The 19,966-nt window shown below is 41.0% G+C and overlaps 1 protein-coding gene across 2 annotated transcripts in view; it reads left to right on the plus strand.

The window, feature by feature from the left end:
- Fry (FRY microtubule binding protein) overlaps positions 1 to 19,966 on the plus strand; it is a 365,147-nt gene that overhangs the window by 324,692 nt on the left and 20,489 nt on the right. For both annotated transcript variants that reach the window (XM_042685416.1, XM_042685417.1), the window contains 7 exons: positions 553 to 753; positions 1,339 to 1,500; positions 5,288 to 5,454; positions 7,178 to 7,367; positions 8,434 to 8,583; positions 9,864 to 9,962; positions 12,292 to 12,375. In XM_042685416.1, coding sequence (XP_042541350.1) covers positions 553 to 753; positions 1,339 to 1,500; positions 5,288 to 5,454; positions 7,178 to 7,367; positions 8,434 to 8,583; positions 9,864 to 9,962; positions 12,292 to 12,375 — 1,053 coding nt within the window. The remainder of the gene's footprint in view (positions 1 to 552; positions 754 to 1,338; positions 1,501 to 5,287; positions 5,455 to 7,177; positions 7,368 to 8,433; positions 8,584 to 9,863; positions 9,963 to 12,291; positions 12,376 to 19,966) is intronic.

Here is a 19,966-nt window from a genome sequence, read left to right on the forward strand (position 1 = left end):
TCTGTCAACTTTGCCCCATTCTCTGACAGTCTTTGAACTCTGCATTTTATCTGTGAAAATCGCTGTGGCCGAACCGGCTGGAATGTTTACCTAATGCTCTTCCACTTCATAGCCAAAGGATTCCGGAATGTGCTGCAAGCATAGTTCCTACATGTCTTTCCTTCCAAAAACTACTAAACAAGGCTGGTGGGGGAAGGGAGAGAGCATACTTCTTTTTTGTTTGTTTTGGTATTAGAATTTTCTTTCTTGAAGATTTTGGAAAACACAGATCATATCTAGGGTTAACAAAAATCAACTTTAAAAAAACAAAACAATACATAATATCCAGCATGCCAAAGAAAAGGATACAATCACTTCTACCTCTGACTTAACACACATCTACAGGGCAACAGTCTGCTTTTGTGTCTTTTCACATCAGGTAAAGTACAAGTGTGTATACCCCAGCAGATGAGGGCTTGAGAGTTGATGAGGATCAGATTTGTTTCTAAACCGGCTGTGTGAAAGCTATGCTGGAGAATCAGGGTGTAAAAGCTGGCTGTGCTGTGATTTCAGGGGGAGAGCATGGACAATTTCAACTGGGGCGTGCGCAGGCGTTCTCTGGACAGCCTGGACAAGTGCGACATGCAGACTCTGGAGGAACGCCAGCTCTCAGGAAGTACTCCCAGCCTCAATCAAATGAACCACGAGGATTCTGATGAATCCTCCGAGGAGGAAGACCTCACCACTAGCCAGATCCTGGAGCACTCAGACCTAGTAAGTAGCAACTCTCCCACTGGAGGAACTGGGAGCCCTGGTTTCTGTAATCAGGGAAGGATTTCTGAATCTAGTTCCCAGCTAAAGAAACTTGAAACCTGTCACCATTGCTAAACTAAAATCTCAGCTGTCAGGTGGTCCTGGATTCTAAGTAGATTCTTCTCTGGAGGTGACAGATAAAAACAATTGCTGGCGTCCATGTGTTATACTCTGAAAGCTTTCCAGTCTTGGTCCATGTTGTATATCCAGTAAAGCCATCCAGCCTTACTTTTCCCCAAATTGTTATGATGCCAGTATTTTCTTTTTAACTTCTCGAGTAGCTAACACTTTAGGAAATATGATAGTTATTTTAATGAGGTTCTCTGACAATGCAGCAACTGGTGTTTTAAGGATACCAGATTAATACTAGATTACCTGTCGCTATGTTTAAGGTCCAATAATGGTGACATATGGAAGTTAGGAAATTAAAACCTGTCAGCTAGCAACCAGAGAGCAACAGCGTGAGGTCTTATGAAAGGAACAGTTAGAGCTCCTAAAGAATGGGACACTCACATACTGTTTTATTTCCTTTGCTTTTGTGAACAGATCATGACCCTCTCGCCCTCGGAGGAGACCAATCCCATGGAACTGCTGGCCACTGCATGCGACTCCACCCCCGCCGACCCTCATTCCTTTAACACCAGAATGGCTAGCTTTGATGCTGCTTTGCCTGATATGAATAATCTGCAGATTTCAGAGAGTTCAAAGGTGAGATTTGGGGCAATTATGACAGTTTCCTTAAGGAAAAAAGTAGTTTTCATTTTCTGAGAACTAGAGAAAAGGAGCTTAAAAGTAGAAGGACTTTTTTTTAAACTGTCTGGTTAATGAAATAATTGAAGCTTGTGCATCTGAACTCATGGCTTCACGTTGTTTTACACTGCCTAATTCAAGAAGCCATCTACTTGGCTGAAAGAACTGATCAGAAAGTACTTGGTAAAATGAGAGGCTTTGCATGAACCCTGCTGATGGAGGTCAAAACAAAGTGGCATATGTCTACGATTGATCACTGTGGCTGAGGAAATGCTCTCTGTCTTGGCTTTTATGAAACAATATGCTAAGGAAGGTGTGGGTGGGAGGGCCTGTATTTGGGGAAAATTTTTTCTTATGTAGGAACCAATTATACAATTTGCCCATTGATTCAGTGCTAGCCTTTTGGCATGCTATAGGAATTTCTTAGTGTCAATCACAGTACTATGTGAAAGCTCTCCTAGTGAGACTCTCCAAGTAGGAAAGTTAACTAATGAATATAATGTCCTCTTTTGAAAAAGCTAACAAAGTTGGGAATGCAGCTTAGCATTAGAGTGCTTGGCTAGCATGCATGAAGCCCTGGGTTTGAGTTCTTACAACCACATAAGCAGAAAAAGCTACAAGTGGTGCTGTAGCTCAAGTGGTAGAGTGCTAGCCTCGAGCAAAAGAAGCTCAGGGAGAGTACTCAGGCACTGAGTCAAGCACCAGGATTGGCAAACACACACATACACACAAAAAGATTCATTTTATCATAATTTCCAGAAAATATGCTGTCTATAAAGCCATCTTCTTGTTAATTTCTCCTATGAAACTTCTATGCCTGTCAATATAGAATTTTATGTCCTATTAAAAATCCCAAAATAATCTGTTGCTATTAGGATAAAATCTTCTTTAGCCTGAGTTTGATTGTGTAACTCCAAAAGAGAAAATAGGAAAAACTTATAGAAATATATTTCTTCAGATACTTCTAAAGACAAAGTACAATACTCTCTACTCTACATTATTTTACAAGGTGTTATTAGAAAAACAGAGTTGAGAGTGAGAAAAACCTACATGCAACCACCAAAAAGCAATTGCCTAAAAATGCAGAAGCTTAAATACATATTTTTGAGGTGGGCACTGATGGGTCACATCTGTAATCCTAGCTACTCAAGAGGCTGAGATATTCCAGGGGCTAGTTGCTCACACCTGTTATCCTAGCTACTCAGAAGACTGAGATCTGAGGATTGTGGTTCAAAGCCAGCCTAAGCAAGGAAAATCCAGGAGACTCTTATCTCCAATTAACCACCAGAAAACCGGAGGTAGTGCTATGGCTCAAATGGTAGAGTGCTTGCCTTGAGCTTAAGAACTCAGGGCCATTGCCCAGGCCCAGAGTTCAAGCCCCATAACTGACAAAAAAAAAAAAAAAAAAAAGGCTGAGATATGAGGATTATAGCTCAAAGCCAGCCTGCACAGACAAATCTGAGAAACATAGTACCTCAACCAGCCAAAAGCCAGGAAATAGAAATTTGAGTCAAAAAAGCCAAGCAAGAGTGTGAAGCCCTGACTTCAAGACTCAGTACTGGGGCGTGCGTGTGTGCGTGCGCACACAAACGCACGCACGCACGCACGCACGCACGCACGCACACACACACACACTCCCCTTGAATGGGACTGTAATCGGGACTCTTAGATTAGGCAGAGTCCTTTTTTAGCCAAAAAGGAAAAAAGAAAACTTTTGTTCTATGTTAAAATATCAGAATCCTAAAGGCTAAAAAATTAAATTTCATGCTAGGTGTCTATAAATACTCCTAGCTACTCAGGGGCTGAGACCTAAGGATTGTGATTCAAAACTAGCTTGGGCAGGAAAGTCCATAAGACTCTTGGGTTTTTGTTTTATAGTTATAGGCTTTAACCCAGGGCCCCATGTATGCTAGAAATCAATCTACCACTAGAACTATACCTCCCCCAAGCCTTTTCCTTTATATATTCTTTATATTCTTGTTTTTGAAGCAGTCTTGATTATTTTCCCTATGCTGGCTTTGAACTTTCCATCTGCCTCCCTCCACTTGAAGAGTAGCTGGAATTAACAAGCATGTAACATCATGTCCAGCTGGTTGTGTCTCATTTTCCTATTTTTCTCATGAGCTAGGTTTCTGTGGTGTTTGATATGTGTTTATGCTAAAGGGGGGGGAAGGTGCTTTTATGAGAACTCAGCCCTATCTGAATAAATTCATGTGCACTAATAACTGGAATAGTCTTCGCAGAAGCCAGTATCATTGAACAGCAAAGCAGATGCAACAGTTATAAGCAGTTCCTTCTAACACATGCGGTAACCTGTTCTTCTAATACATCTTCGTGCTAATTAACATTCTTGTTAATTTACCCCTATGAAACATAGATTCAAAATGCCATAAACTAAATGGGTGGCTACATGTTAACCTGTGATAAAACTCTAATTCATACACATTTTGTTTTTTAAAAAAATGACTCAAACATGTACGGGTATATTTCCTCTCCTGTGGTGTGTAACCAGTTGCCTTCCTTCCTCTCATAGAGAACAATCGGTTCTCCAGCTAATTTCCCCCTGGCCCAAGTTCAAGCCCAGCCTCTTTGTCCATTTTACTGGTTATGTCTCTTTCCTGCCTGTTACTGACCCCTGTTCTGTCTGCCCTAGAGTTGTTTCCTGTCCCCACTCATTCACATGCTATAATAGAGCAAAAGCATGCATGTATTCAGATATGCTATCTTGAAGCCATATGTACATTATATGTGCAAGTGGACATTACAATTTTCAATATAGAAAAGCCTGCTTGGGCACCAATTGCTAATGTTAATACCTGTAACCCTAGCTTCTCAGAAGGCTGAGCTTTGAAGATCACAGGTCAAAACTAGACCAGGTAGATAAATCCAATTAATCTTACCTCCAATTAACAGTAAGAAGTGGAGGTGTGGCTCAAGTGGTACAGTGCCAACCCCAACAACAACAAAAAAAAAACAAGCCAGGTGCCAATGATTCATGCCTGTAATCCTAGCAACTGAGATCTTGAGGATGTTTATTCAGAGCCAGACCATCGGGGACAAAAGTGCTTGACTTTTATCTCCAATTAACCAGCAAAAAGCTGGAAGTGGAGCTGTGACTCAAGTGATAGCTTTTTTGGCTCAAGGCTAGTGCTCACAGGGATAGTACCCAGGCCCCAGTAACAGCACCAAAAAATTAATTAAAACTGAGCAGGCCTTTGATCACTTGAGCACAGTACTGTTATTTCTTGAGCATTTACTGTACCACAGGCACTGGTAATTCTAAATCCTACTTCCTGTGCTTCTAAAACTCAGGTGGCAAGCGTGAGGAGTTCTGAATCCAAAGGCCGTGTTCCTCTTCCTAGCTCCACTCTTATCAACCTCCCGACATTAAGGAGCCTCTTTTCACATGCTCGTCTCTTGGCCCAGGAATTCTCTGCAGACTTTTCCAAGTTTACCATTTATACTCCATAAGCATTAGTTCAATATGATAATTACTAAAAGCCCGTTGGGAGGCCTGAAAAGAGACTGAAAGGAAGATAATGAACACATGGCACTTCCATTTCTGAACCTACTTCTAGCAATCGATTGTGTTGTAACTAGAAAACAAATGTCCATTTCTACCAGTCACTTTCAGCATTTTATTTCAACAGGATGTCTTCATTCTCAGTATTGTATTTTCTGCTATGGATCAACAGGATATCTTGTCTGTGTGCTTATGTAGAAGGATTCTTTTCAATCCCTTTAGGCTGACACTCTGCAAGAGGAAGAAGACACCACAGTGCACGAGGATGATCTTTCAGGTTCCATCAATGAGCTCCCTGCAGCTTTTGAATGCAGTGACAGCTTCAGTCTGGACATGACTGAGGCAGAGGACAAAAGCAATCGGGGCCTGGACCAGTTTACCCTTGCAAGGTAAGGCCACCCCTGGCAGGAACGAGTTGTGAGAGCATGTGAGTGTGCACAGCACATGGTGCAGCCCTCACACAACCCACGTGCAGTGCAAAGCTGTACTGCTGGGGCCTCCTAACAAAGGAGCCCACACCCCTCACTGACAGTCCTCCTACCCAGTAAGGGCCTGAGTGAAACCAAGAAAGGACCAAGAAAGGCATTTATAAAACAATTTGAAAAGCCAGAAAGAAGGGCCTGGAGACATGGGTCAGGCCTTATAAGCTTTGAAGACAGGCAAACATTTTGGCAATGAGTTCTTTCCATTTTGAGTTAAAAGACACAAACAAGAGACTCTTGCTGGGCACCTGGCTCACTCCTGAGGATCTCATTTTGAAGCCAGCCTCAGCAGGGAAGTCCATGAGACTCTTACCTCCAATTAACCAACCAAAAGGCTGGGTGCAGTGGCTCATGCCTGTAATCCTAGCTACTCAGGAAGCTGAGATCTGAGGATCATGGTTTAAACTACCCCAGGCAGAAAAGTCCACGAGACTCTTATCCTCAATAAATTATCCCCAATAAATTAACCAGAAAAAGCCAGAAGTGGCACTGTGGCTCAAGTGGTAAAGCGCAAGCCTTGAACAAAAAGAGGCTCAGAGACAGTGCCCAGGCCCCTCAGTTCAAACCCCAGGACTGGCAAAAAAAAAAAAAAAGAAGAAGAAGAAGTAGACTGTGGCTCAAGTCCCAGGACTAGCACATTTAAGAAAAGCCAGAGACTCTTATCTCTATTTAAACACCAAAAAGCTGGAAGTGGAGGTATGAGCAAAAAGCTAAGGGACAGCACCAAGGCAGAGGTTAAACTTCAGTGCTGGCAGGTATACACATACCAGAAAATGCTCTTGACACACTACTTTTTTGAGACAAAGTCTCACTATGTAACCCAAACTGTCCTTGGACTCGAGATCCTGCTTTCTTAGCCATCTGAGTGCTAGGATTACAGGCATGCATCACCATATCTGGCAATATTACTGTTCTCTTAAGTGGGCATGTTTCATTCAGCCTTGACACTGGTATCTTTGAAACTAGTGAGCTATATGAATAGAAAAGGGAAACGGAATAATAACATTCTACCTAAGTTCAGCTTCTAGCGTTAAGTCACAAGTTATAATGTTATAGATTTACTTCAGAGTCAAGATCCTAGAATTCCTCTTCTGAAAGCTGAAAAATGAGAACTAAATATAAATTTCTGACCTGGTTAGATGAAGACTCTGTCATGATGAGTCATAACTGACCCATCAAAGGAAAAAGCTGAGACTCCTGGAGAGGAGTTTGACTTTTCACTTTTTCTGTGCCAGTCTCTTATCCTGCATTTCTCTTCTTTCATTTCTTCACCTTCTCCCCTTCATATCCTGATCATTTATTCATCTCCAGTCCTTCTCCATAAGGGACAAGTTAGAAGAAACAAAACACTCAGTATAATTCATTCATAGTAGGGAAAAATGAAGATGAAATGAAGTGCAAGTACATGGGAACAAATGTTTCCTTTTTGGGGTATGGAGACCCTTGCGGATGGCTAAAAGGAGTGCCAGGTCTGTATAAGGGAATGAGAAATCGAGCAATCTCCTAGAATCAAAAAGTATCTCAGATCTCTGAAGCAAGCCAAATCCCCACAACCCCTTTGGGGGGGAATTTGTACAGCCAGGCAAAAGATGACCTCACTTCCTGACACACTGGTTTGCATGTTTTCCAGCTTTGGAGAAGGTGACAGGGGAGTGTCTCCCCCGCCCTCGCCTTTCTTCTCTGCCATCCTTGCTGCCTTTCAGCCTGCAGCCTGTGACGATGCTGAAGAGGCCTGGCGCAGCCACATCAACCAGCTCATGTGTGACTCCGATGGCTCCTGCGCCGTCTACACCTTTCATGTGTTCTCCTCTCTGTTTAAGGTACAGGGGTCATCAGATGACTTTAGAGAGAAGGGTAGCTTTAGGTTCCAAAATAGGGTGCTGTTTCATTTAAGAATTATCCTGTTATCTAGATGTCCCTAAATTCCTCTAGCTACAATTTCTTCTATTCAACCCTCTCAGGGTGGCAATAAATGCAGCAGATTTTAGGTGTGCTGATACGGAATACCTTGAACATCTCCCACTGTAGCATATATGGCCTTTCTTATCTTGGGTGACCATGGCATCAGGACCATTAAAGTTCTTACCTCCCTCACACACCCCCAGTCTTCCCTGAGAACCTATGCCATCAATATTTTTTTTGGTTGGTTGTGAGGCTTGAACTCAGAGCCTGGGCACTGTCCCTGTACTCTTTTGCTCAAGGTTAGCACTCTACTATTTTGAGCCACAGCTCCACTTCTGGTATCTGAGTGGTTAGTTGGAGATAAAAGAGTCTCAGAGGGACTTTTCTTCCCAGGCTGGCTTTAAACCTCGGTCCTCAGATCTCAGCCTTCTGAGTAGCTAGGATTACAGGTGTGAGCCACCACATCCTGGCTCCATTAAATATTTTGATAAAGATTTTAAAACATAATGAGGCACTGGTGACTTAGAACAGAAATCCTAGCTACTAAGGAGGCTGAGATCTAAGGATCACAGGTTGAAGCCAGTCTGGGAAGGCAAGTCTGAGAGTTTATTCTCCAGTTAACCAGCAAAAAGCTGGAAGTGGGGCTGTGAAGTAATAGGGCACTATCCTTGAACAAAAAAGCAAAGTGCCAGGCCTTGAGTTCAAGCCTCAGTACTGGCACACACAAACAAAAGATTTTAAAACATGTTTTCTATTAGTAAGGATTTTTTTAAATGCTAAAAGACTGGATTTTGAGGGTCTTTTTTTTACCGCAATAGCAATAAATATGTGAGATAATGGACAATGTTCATAGCTATATTTATCCACTCCACAATCTATATTTCAAATCAATTTTAAAGTCTCACCACTAGCCCCAAAAAAGGTTTTCTCTGGTGCCTAAGTTAAACTTGACCTTTGCAAATGATTGCTAATCCTGCCCTACAGAATATTCAGAAAAGGTTCTGCTTCCTGACCTGTGATGCAGCCAGTTACCTTGGAGACAACCTCCGGGGAATTGGATCTAAATTTGTCAGCTCTTCCCAGATGCTCACCTCCTGCTCTGAATGTCCCACGCTGTTTGTGGATGCTGAGACCGTGAGTATCTCAGCCCTGCTGTGGCAGCGAAGGGCCTGCCACTGCCCAGCTGGGCAGTGTCACTAAAACCACTACACTGTTTGTGTAGTGGTTTTAAAGACATCTTCTTCAGTGTTGGGAGAAGTGTCATGTTGGTATGACTTCCAAAGTCCTGTGGGTCTGCAGGGCCATCCATGTACATTGCTATCCCAGGCCAAGCCATTTCAGAGAATCAGGAGTAAAAAAAAGTCTACCTCTGTTGTCCATCCATGTCCTTGGCATATTTTTTTTCTGATCCTGGGGCCTGAACTCAGGCCTGGCCACTGTCCCTGAGCTTCTTTTGCTCAGCTATTTGAGTAGTTAATTGGAGATAAGAATCTTACAGAGTTTCCTGCCCAATCTGGCTTCAAACCATGATCCTCAGATCTCAGCCTCCAGAGTAGCTAGCTCCTTTTAATGATTCTGATTTTGCAGCTGTACCTGTGGTTTCATAACTTTCCCTCATACCCAGCTGGCTAGCCTGATGGGTATCTAGAGCCAACTTGCTCTCCTTTTCCTGTACCCATCTCAAACCAGCCCAAACCATGAATGATGAGGGACTAGAGGATGATTAAGACAGTTTCAGACCGATTGAATTATGATTTTATAAGCACAACTATAACTTTGCAAAACTGACAAGCTTTTTGAGGGCAGGGTTACAGCCCTATCATGTTGGCAAAATAAACTGAGGAGGTTCAGAACCAATGAGGATATGCAATGGACATTTTTAAAAGACAAGCTCTTGCTATGTGGTCCAGCTGGTTGAGAACTCTTACCAAGGGCTGAGATATAGGCTTGTTCCACCATGCCTTGATATTTACAGTCCCTACAGAGTCCATCTTTCCAAAAACCCAATTGCTGGTTTTGCTGCCTTGCAACAAGGAATACAGCAGAACTAATTCTCCCTGTGATTTCAAATCAAGGTTAAATACAAAGTCAGTTTGAAAGCCTCAGTGGAGGTCTGCTCTCATACTACCTGGAATATTACTGGACTTCGGGTTTTTCATGGAATTCTTGGGAAGTCTTGTCTGTCTATACTAATATAAAAACATGTTTTGCTAGGCTTGGATTAGCAAGCTAGTATTATCAAGTCCAAGTACAGCTGGTAGTAAATTAGGTAGTGCATTTTTTTTATTAAAATGCATGGTTCTTCTGCTCCCATTTACCTAATTTCTAAAACCATTTTTCCACATGTGTAGCCACATCTTCATGTGAAGTAGTTCCTTAGTTGTTTTAATACAAATTATTTTCCTGTCTTTAAGCTCCTTTCTTGTGGACTTCTGGACAAGCTCAAGTTCAGTGTCTTAGAATTGCAAGAATATTTGGATACCTACAACAACAGAAAAGAGGCCACTCTCTCAGTAAGCTTGTGTTTCATTCAGATAAAAACCAAATGAGCCCAACCATGATGAATGTTTGGAAGATGCTACGAAATAACCTAAAATGGATTCTGCAGAGAGAAGGCAGATGGCACCTTTTCCTCTGTTGGAATTACAGTTCCTATTGAGAGGTGGCAGAACTGCCTAGATATAGAGAGACTATATATAATTAGTTCCCTAATGTCTGTAAACAAGAAATCACAGTTTATCTTTTGTGTCTGCTTCATAAGTTTTTTTCAATGTTACAACTTTTCTTTCATGAGAGATATGAATTTATTGTTTACTTCCCCACCCAAAACTCTTAAAGGTAATCTCCATCTTCTTGCCCTCTTAACTGCTCTAGGTAGCTACTTCTCCCTGTAGCTTCTCTGGGCCTTGGCTCTTACTCCCTTCTCTTCCCTCATAGATCTAAGTGGTAAAATGTTAAGAGGTCTAGCTTTCCTTGTAAACCTCTGTTTTCTGAAAGATGAAGGCCTAGAGAATTTGGTGATTCAATGGTAATTTGCTTGGAAAATGGATTTTCAAGTCAAATGGACTTGGGTTCGAATCATAGCTCAGTTACTGAGCCTGAATATGTTATTTACCTTCTCTAGTCTCAGATCATCATCTGTGAGCCAGTGCAGAATTGTAAGGATGTACAAGTTATAACAGTCATAGAAGCTATCGTATCTGAGTCCATTCTCTGTGCCCAACAGCCTTCTAAGTGTTAAATGTCTTAAATTAAGTCACTGAATGCTGCCAATTCCAGGAAGAATTGCTAAGAGATGCTATTATTATCCTCACTCCCTGAGGGAATGGAGGAGTGTGGTTAGAATGAAGATCAAGACTCCAAGGTTCCTATTTTTAACAACACAATAACATAATATTTTCCTGAAAATATCAATAATATCTGAAAACTTCCCAGCACATTGTTATAGTTATTAGGTTTGGGTTTGTTTATTGCATTGTTGTTATTGATCTATCCAAAAGCAAGAGTTCTGATGTTGCATCCTTTGCAATCTGTCTTCTATTTTTATATCTCTTTGCCTGTCATATATCCCATTTCTCAGTCATCATCCAATAAGTACAATCCCTTCATTTTGGCTGGTGAACCGAACTAACTTATTAGTGGCAAGTTCCAGGTTCACATCTGTATGAATTACTATTCCAAATGCTTAAGATTTACAGAATCTCCATAGTTAAATAGCTGAGCTTTGCTGTTATTTCCTTTCTGTGGATGAAGACCTGTCCCATAGAAATTGTCTGACCATAAGAGAGAACTAGGTATGTCCCAAGACAAGAATTGCAGTCTGTGAGGAAGTGTCAGTCCCACTCACTAATCTAAACCATGCAAATAGTCTCCAACCATGGATGTATTCATTTTCATTTATACACAAATTAAGAATAGTCTGTTTAGCCAGACGCTGGTGACTCACGCCTGTAATCCTAGCTACTCAGAAAGCTGAGATCTGAGGACTGCAGTTCAAAGCCAGCCTGGGCAACAAAGTCCATGAGACTTTTATCGCCAATTAACCACCAGAAAACCAGAAGTAGCATTGTATATTGTAACTCAAAGTGCTGGACGCCCAGAGTTCAAACCCACGACTGACAAAAAAAAAAAAAAAAAGTCTGCTGAAACCTCAAAGCAATATATTGCAATTTTAAATTATTTTTTTGTGCAAGTAATGGAACTTGAACTCACGGCCTAGGCACTGTCCCTTAGTTTGTCTGCATTTAAGGCTAGTGCTGTACCATTTGAGCCACAACTCCACTTCCAGCTTTTTAAATTTTTTGTTGAACTCTAGGCATTGGAGCTGTCCCTCAACTCTTCAGCTCAAGGAGGGCACTCTACCACTTGAACCACAGTGCCATTTCTGGTTTTCTGGTAGTTAATTGATGATAAGAGTCTCATAGACTTTCCTGCCCAAGATGGCTTTGAACTGCAATCCTCATATCTCAGCCTCCTGAGTAGCTAGGATTACAGGCATGAGCCATCCACTTCCAGCTTTATGATGGTAAATTGGAGGTAAGAGTCCCATAAACTCTCTTGCCTGAGCTGGCTTCAGAGATCCTCAGATTTCAGCCTTTTGAGTAGCTAGTATTATAGGCACGAGCCATCAGCATGAAATATTTTTAAGTGACGATCACTGAGCCCAAACAGATATTTAATTTCAGTTCCTCTTTACTGACTTTCAGGAAAGGCTCAAAAGATTAGAGTAAAATTTTACTACCATGAGATAGTTAATTATAAATTCTTCCGGCAGAGCTTGTGTTTTAAACATTTTTCAAGCCATCTCTGAATGTGCCTGTTTGTCTCTTTTTCCGACCACAGTGGCTTGCAAATTGTAAAGCAACATTTGCAGGAGGATCACGAGATGGAGTAATTACATGCCAACCAGGAGACTCAGAAGAAAAGGTAATAAGGCCTATTCAAATATATACCTTCTGTGCTCTGACTGTGTTAGTTTTAACTCACCTAAGAAGCATGGAAGCTGAGGAAGGAGGAGGCAGAATGAGACATCTCATGCATTCACATGAAACCAATAAATAGAGTAAGACAGCATGACATTCAAGCCATGCATGACTGTGTGATGGGATTCCAGAGTTCTTTCCCATTTTTGAAAACTAGAGGTATAAAAATACACTGTGTAACCAAACTAACTGTCCCCTTAGAAATTCCTTCTTCATGTCAGAATATTAAATTAAATTTCATTATTCTCCACTTAACCACTTCAATGATGAAAATCTCTGTTGACCTTTTACCAATCATTGGAAAATAATTTTCCCATTTAGAATAGCTTTCAGTGTACGCCACCTGGCTGGCAAATGTGTGGCACACTATAAAGGAAATTGGGCAAATGAGTGCAAATGGATTACAAGCACCCATTCTGCAGTTAGGTATGAAGTGACTCCTATTTGTTTCATATGGTAGATGAAATAGAGAACAACTTACAGAGCGTCTCATCTGGTCAGGGAGACAGACAAAATCAGAGAAGCATAGACTGATAAGTGCCACTGAGAACAGGAAAGAGCAGTAAGCAAAGCATTCTGGGAAGGTTTGTCCACAAGTGTGTTTTCTCAGATATTCTCTAGCTCACATCTAAAAGATGAGTTAGAGTCAGCTGAGTGAAGAAGAGCAAGTGGAGAGCTCATGTAAAGCTCCTGGAGCAGGAAGGAAATGGGTTTCCTAAGAGCTTGGAGTGCCAAAAGTGCCAAAAGTGACTTGGAGGAAAGCTGGAGAAATCTGGAGACATTGACAGAAGCCTGCTCATGCAGGACTTCATATGTTGCTTCAAATGCAAAGTTGTAGTGGTGTTTATTGTCAGGTAAGGCTTTCAGTTCTATCCACTGTGGAAAGAGACTGAGGGCAAGAGGGGATAAGAAAATGTAGGAAGTTAATGTCAAGTTTAGGCAGAAAGACAATGGCATTACCTTAGAATTGCCACTTGCCTAGTTGTAAGACTTTTTTTTTTTTTTGTCAGTAGTGGGTCTTGAACTCTGGGCCTGGGTGCTGTCCTTGCACTCTTCAGCTCAAGGCGAGCGCTCTACCGCTTGAGCCACAGCACCACTTCTGGTTTTCAAGTGGTTTATTGGAGATAAGAGTCTCATGGACTTTCCTGCCCGGATGGCTTTGAACCGATATCCTCAGACCTCAGCCTCCTGAGTAGCTAGGATTACAGGCGTGAGCCACCGGCGCCCGACTTTGTAAGACATTTTTATGTTGCATAACTGCCAAAGGATCTGAAATCAGTTTCTCCATTAGAAGCAGGACTTGACTAATAAGGCAACAATCAAGTAAAAGGTTTCAACCCAGTAATTTTTTTCTGAACGAGTTTACAGTCCTGAATAACTGTCTAGAACAGCACTGAGTCTCTTGGTGAGCCCTTTTCATGCTTTTTCTAAACACACCAGAAGAAAATAATAATATTAACATGTAGTTTCTGCCCTTCTTGATGACACCTATTTCACTGAATGGTTTATGGAGAACTTTTCTGTCCCTTAAGTCATTTAATCCTCTCTAAATGGAAAGCATGAAAGTGGCATTTATCCATGCTGTGGTTGAAAAACCAAAGCTTAACCTATCTAAGTTTCTCTGGCTAATGAAATAAAGATAGAACTATAGTTTGGTTACAAAGTAAGAAATTATAAGGAAAAATGTAAAATCGTTGATGAGCAGATGAATGTGCAGCTTCCAGTCACAGTGAACTCTAGCATGTGTGACATGATGCTTTGGGATCATCTGGATAACCTCTGACATTCACATTCCCCAGAATATGAAGTACTGCCTGGGTTCAGGGGAAGAGGGTGATATGTGTGCATGCATGCACATGCTGGTACTGGGGCTTGAACTTAAGGCCTGGGCACTGTCCCTTAGCTTTTTTGTTCAAGGCTGGTGCTCTAGTTTAACCACAGCTCCACTTCCAGCTTTTTGCTGGTTAATTGGGGATAAGAGTTAGATTTCTCTGCCCAGGCTGGCTTTGAACTGGAATCCTCAGATCTCTGTCCAGTAAGTAGTTAGGGGTACAGGCCTGAGCTACCTTACCACCCCTCTAGGTTTCATATTTTATGGCTACCAGTCACACCTACCCCTGATTCCAGCTCAATCCTTCCACTACAGTACAGTGCTGCTCAAATCCAGTGCAGAAAACAGTTTCCAGGTTTGGATTACTGCTAGCACCAGCCCAGTTTATAGTATAGTGTATATAGCATATAAAAATAATTAAACATCCATCTTTAATCATCAAATCCTACTAATCACTTTTGAAATAAAAATTCTTATAAAAATGCATTAATATATTCTATATTTTTAGAACCAAATGACTCATTCATTTAGAGCTTTCTGGTTAATCCTATACATAAGAGGAAAGTCTAGTTAAGCTACTCTATTGTCCTAATACACTACTTCTGTTAACTTTTTTGTTTAGTTGTTCCCTTTTTTTCCCCTCTTGGCTCTTCATCTTCCTCCATCAAAGATGTCCCTGGTCTTCCTACTCATTTCTAACTGTATTTTCTAACACCTGTATTTTTCTTTCTTAAGTCGTGTCACTTAATGATAGAGATGACCTGAAGGCTCCAACATCACTGGGTGGTACAATGTTATGGGATGGCCATCATATATGTGGGTTTGGTTGACCAAAACATTATTGTGCAGCACATGACTAAGTTTTGTCCAGCTTATTCCTCTCCATCCTTTTTCTCAACCCAAGGATTAGGAAAATTGAATCTATTTTCTTTCAGTTATATAGGACAACTCAGCATTATAGTAAAGGACTGAAAATATAAAAATGGGAAAGGAAAAAAACTAATATTTTTCAAGTTCCATTCACATATAATCTCATCTGATCCTCACAGTAATCCTATGAAACAGGGTTTTTCATTTTGCAGATAGAATACTAAAGCTAAGAGGCAGACTAAAGATCTTTCCATTTGTCCAAGCTTATTCTTACTTATGGAGGGAAAAAATGGAATACATAAGAACTAGAGAATAATTCCCATATAAGAAAAATGTCTTAAAGCCAGGCGCTGGTGGCTCACGCCTGTAATCCTAGCTACTCAGGAGGCTGAGATCTGAGGATCGCGGTTCAAAGCCAGCCCGGGCAGGAGAGACCGTGAGACTCCTATCTCCAATAAACCACCAGAAAACCGGAAGTGGCGCTGTAGCTCAAGTGGTAGAGCGCTCGCCTTGAGCTGAAGAGCTGAGGGACAGCACCCAGGCCCAGAGTTCAAGCCCCACGACCGACAAAAAAAAAAATAAATAAATAAATAAATAAATAAAAATGTCTTATATGTCAGCTTCCTTCCAGATTTTAGGAATTTGCAAGTAATGTGAGTCCATAAAACATCTAAAAGTAGTGAGTTCTGGGATTTGTAGGAAAAGAATGACAGGAATGCAAATTTCTAGTCTAATGTTCCCAATGTTTTTGTAAAAGCAAACTAATGTTGACCCACTGTTAGTACTAGCTTGGTGTTTCACATCTCCTAAGTGGTTCCTGGAAACATGGGTGACCAGAGAACTCAGGCAGTGACCAGTTGTTATGAGGAAGATGCTTTCCACTGTAACTATTCTGGGGTCTGAGACTGATCTAGAAAGCAAATTATGTCACCAAAAAGGGAGGTTGGAAATTCTAATGTATCAGGAAAGGTTAGGTGGCTTGATATGGATGTTTAAATTTCTTGATTGCTTAGTGCACCCTGGAAGGAACCTGATCACAGAATCACATACTCTCAAACCACCTGCTCTTTATTCCACCAGCCTGACTAACACACTGCTGAGCCTGAGGTCTGGCTTTTTTTAATCAGAAAATGAGAACACCTTGGTTCCTATCACAGGTGACAGACAAGGCCAAAAATGATCTATGAGAGCAAACTGGGGAGAAATCTTTACACACAAAAGGCAGGCTTGAGGGCCAGGTGCCAGTGGCTCATACCTGTAAATCCTAGCTGCTCAGGAGGCTGAGATCTGAGGATTGTGATTCAACTCCAGCCTGGGCAAGAAACTCTATGAGACTCTGTGATCTCCAATAAACCACTAGAAAACTGGAAGTGGTGCTATGGCTCAGGTGGTAGAGTGCTAGCCTTGAGCTGACGAGCTCAGGAACAGCGCCCAGGTCCAGAGGTCAAGCCCCATGACCTGCCAAAAAAAAAAAAAAGGTAGGCTTAACGAGAAATGAATAGAATGATCTTATAACCAGAGACTTTTGCCAATTAGTATTCCATCCCCAAGGCAAAACTCAACAAACACTTGGCCTCCAAATAAGACAGTTTTTTTGAGAAATATGATATATATGAAATATAGATAAAAGAGATCAATAAATAACTTACAAATCCACATCTGGATGGATTTGCCAAGAGTATGTTTTAAAGAAGTGTGCACCTTGCAGAAAGACTAATATTTTTTCCTGACTAAACCTAGCAAAGTAAATTCCTAAATAGAAATAACTATCTGTCAGACATTGTACCAGTGTGCTTTCTACCTTCAAGACCTATCCAATCTGATTTTTGCCAGTAGCCAATTTCTCTCTTCCTGCTCCCCCAATTTAAAAAAAAAGCCTCTGGGCCTTGGTCTCTGAGCTTTTCTACTCAAAGCTAGCATTCTATCACTTGAGCTACAGCTCCACTTCCAACTTTTTATGGCTAATTAGAAATAACAGTCTCTATAGACTTTTCCTGCCCAGGCTGACTTTGCACTGTGATCCTCAGAGCTCAGCCTCCTAAGGAGCTAGAATTACAGGCATGAGCCACTAGCACCTGGCAGTTTCTATTCATTCTTAAATGATATAAGTGAGGGTTGCTGGAAGTTGAATATTTTTTAGTTGTTCCTTTAAAAGTATTTCAAATATGCTCAAAATAGGATTTCTGGGGTCTCTAAGAGGATCAAACAATATTAGGCTACCTTTCCCAAGCGGCAACAATAGCTACCACTAAGTTGTTCGTATAGACCTCATCTGGCTGTCTTTTGAATTCCTCACACTGACGAGCAAGGTACCAATAATATCACTATGCTTAGATGAATTCTCTTCCTAGAAAACTATTCCTCTAAATGCAGAACAAAAGCTAGGTGAGTTTTTGTTTTGAAACACAGGAAAAAGTATTATCCTTTGCACATGTGAGAAACAGTTCTGTCTGTGATATATGCAAGCATTGCTTGGCTGAGCTTATTTACTAAGGAAGTATGTTTGAGTAGTTTCAACAAACCATGTTTCAAAGCAAAGTATTTATGACCTTTGGGAAGTGTATTTGGGGGGGAAATTTTGGTACCAGGGTTTGAGCTCAGTGACTGGAGCTTGGTTAAGTGCTACTCTACCACTTGAGCCATGCTTCCAACCTTTTCACTAGTTATTTTGAAGATAGAGTCCTGAAGACTTTTCTTCCTGGGCTGGTCTCAAGCTTTGGCCCTCCAGATCACAACCACCTGAGTAGGTAAAATTATAGGCGTGAGTATCCAGCTTGGGGGAAGAATTTTTTTAATACAAATATGACTGGTAAATGATTTAGGCTTCTTGGTGATTATAATAACAATTCTTCCCGAACAAGATTCAGCTATACACTAAATAGGAAAGGAAACAAGGCATGTGACATGAATGGGTCACATCAGATCAGTTTCACTCTTTTATATACATTGCCAATATTTTCTCAGCCTATGTCTATCAAGAAATGAGAAAAATTTCCAGGTACCATAATCCTAGTCACACATGAGGCTGAGACCTGCAGAGATTGAGGATCCAAGCCAGCCTGGGTAGAAAGGTCTCTAAGACTCTTATCTCCAATAGCCACCAAAACTTTGCAAGTAGAGCTATGGCGCAAGTGGCAAAGCACTAGCCTTGAGAGAAAAAGCTCAGGGACAGCACCGAGGCCCCGAGTTCAAGCTCAGTACCAGCATTAAAAAAATTTTCACTACTTACAACCAGCACTTCTAATTTAGGACTTTAGTTTCCATTGACCTTTCCTTTCCACTAATCAGTGGCTTGTAGGTCAAGGAGTAGTCTCTTGATGACCTTCATTCTTGGCCCTGTAACTACTCAACACAATTCATCTTTCCGGGTCTCCCAAAGTGTCCCCAGGAGATCGAAAGCCATGTCATTTGTCATAAGGGATTGTAGTTGACATATCCATCATCTACAAGGTATTTCTAACCACTTCTTGCTCATTTGGCTAAAATTACATGCAGTATCAAATGATTTTTGTCAGTTATGGGGCTTGAGCTCTGGGCCTGGGCGCTGTCCCTCAGCTCTTCAGCTCAAGGCTAGCACTCTACCACTTGAGCCACAGCACCATTTCTGGTTTTCTGGTGGTTAAGTAGAGATCAGAGTCTCATGAACTTTCCTGCCCAGGCTGACTTTGAATTGCAATCCTCAGTTCTCAGCTCCTGAGTAGCTAGGATTATAGGTATGAGCCACCAGTGCCTGACTTCAAAAGATATTTCTAAGCACTACTTAGACTTGGATTCAAGTCCAGCAGTTTTGTTTTTTTTTTTTTTTTTTATCATTGCAACCATCAGAGTCCCTCTAGACCTTGGCCTTAGGTACACCTCTCCTATCCCTATATAACCTATGCATGAGAAGCCTGTAACCTATTACCTTATACAAGCTGAATAAGTTAAATGTGAAATAAAACTGTTCCCTATCTATCCTTTAGTCATATATTCACTATAAAAGTCTACAAATCTTGTTTACAGTTTTCTTGAAAATAGTTGAGTACTTCAAGATATATATCTATATCATAGGCTTAAAAAGGGTCTTATTTTTCCAAGCTTTGAAAGGTATTCATGATGAATGTCCAAATCTGATTTTATAAATCAAGCTATGTTAGGAGAGCAGTAACAGGGCTTGAAGAAACTCCTTTTGGTCAAATCAAACAATGACAGCTCCCAGAACATGAACAAAAAGAACTTGAGGGCAATGGGACACAGATAAATACAATCCATTTAGAAAGCTTTATGAACTTAAAACCAGGAAACAGGAAAACAGCAACACGGGAAAAAAGTAAGCTTTTACCTTCTATGAAACAGCCCCTCAAAAGGCATTTTTCATTATCTTTTTGGACTTCTAAATACAAATAAGGGCCCAGTGTGTGGCCTAAAAAAGGATTCTAAGGATAAGAAATATCAAGGAAGCTTGGACTAGCCTTCCTAAAAAGGAAGATTACTGCAGCCTGGCTCTGATCAAGGTTGGCTGTCTCTCAAAGAACTCAGTATGTTGTGTTCTGAGAGCCAAGGGGGAAGTACAGTGACATTCCTAAGCTCCAAGCTCAAGTTGGAAAGTTTCATTTGCTTTTATTCATAGAGATTTAACTTGCCTGGGTTTGATGAACACCTTGGATTACCTTGTTTTGAAAAACAGTAGGAGGTGGAGCTATGGTTCAAATGGTAGAGCACTCATCAACGTTGAGTAAAAGAAGGCAAGTGAGTGTAGGTTTAAGGCCTAATACTGGCACAAAAGAAAGAAAGCACTTTCTACCAATAAACATATTAAATACTTCCATTATATTTGATGCTTTCCAAAAACAAT

The sequence above is a fragment of the Dipodomys spectabilis genome, unplaced genomic scaffold (assembly GCF_019054845.1).
Source record: "Dipodomys spectabilis isolate Male_0828 unplaced genomic scaffold, ASM1905484v1 ptg000095l, whole genome shotgun sequence".
NCBI classification, from domain to species: domain Eukaryota; kingdom Metazoa; phylum Chordata; class Mammalia; order Rodentia; family Heteromyidae; genus Dipodomys; species Dipodomys spectabilis.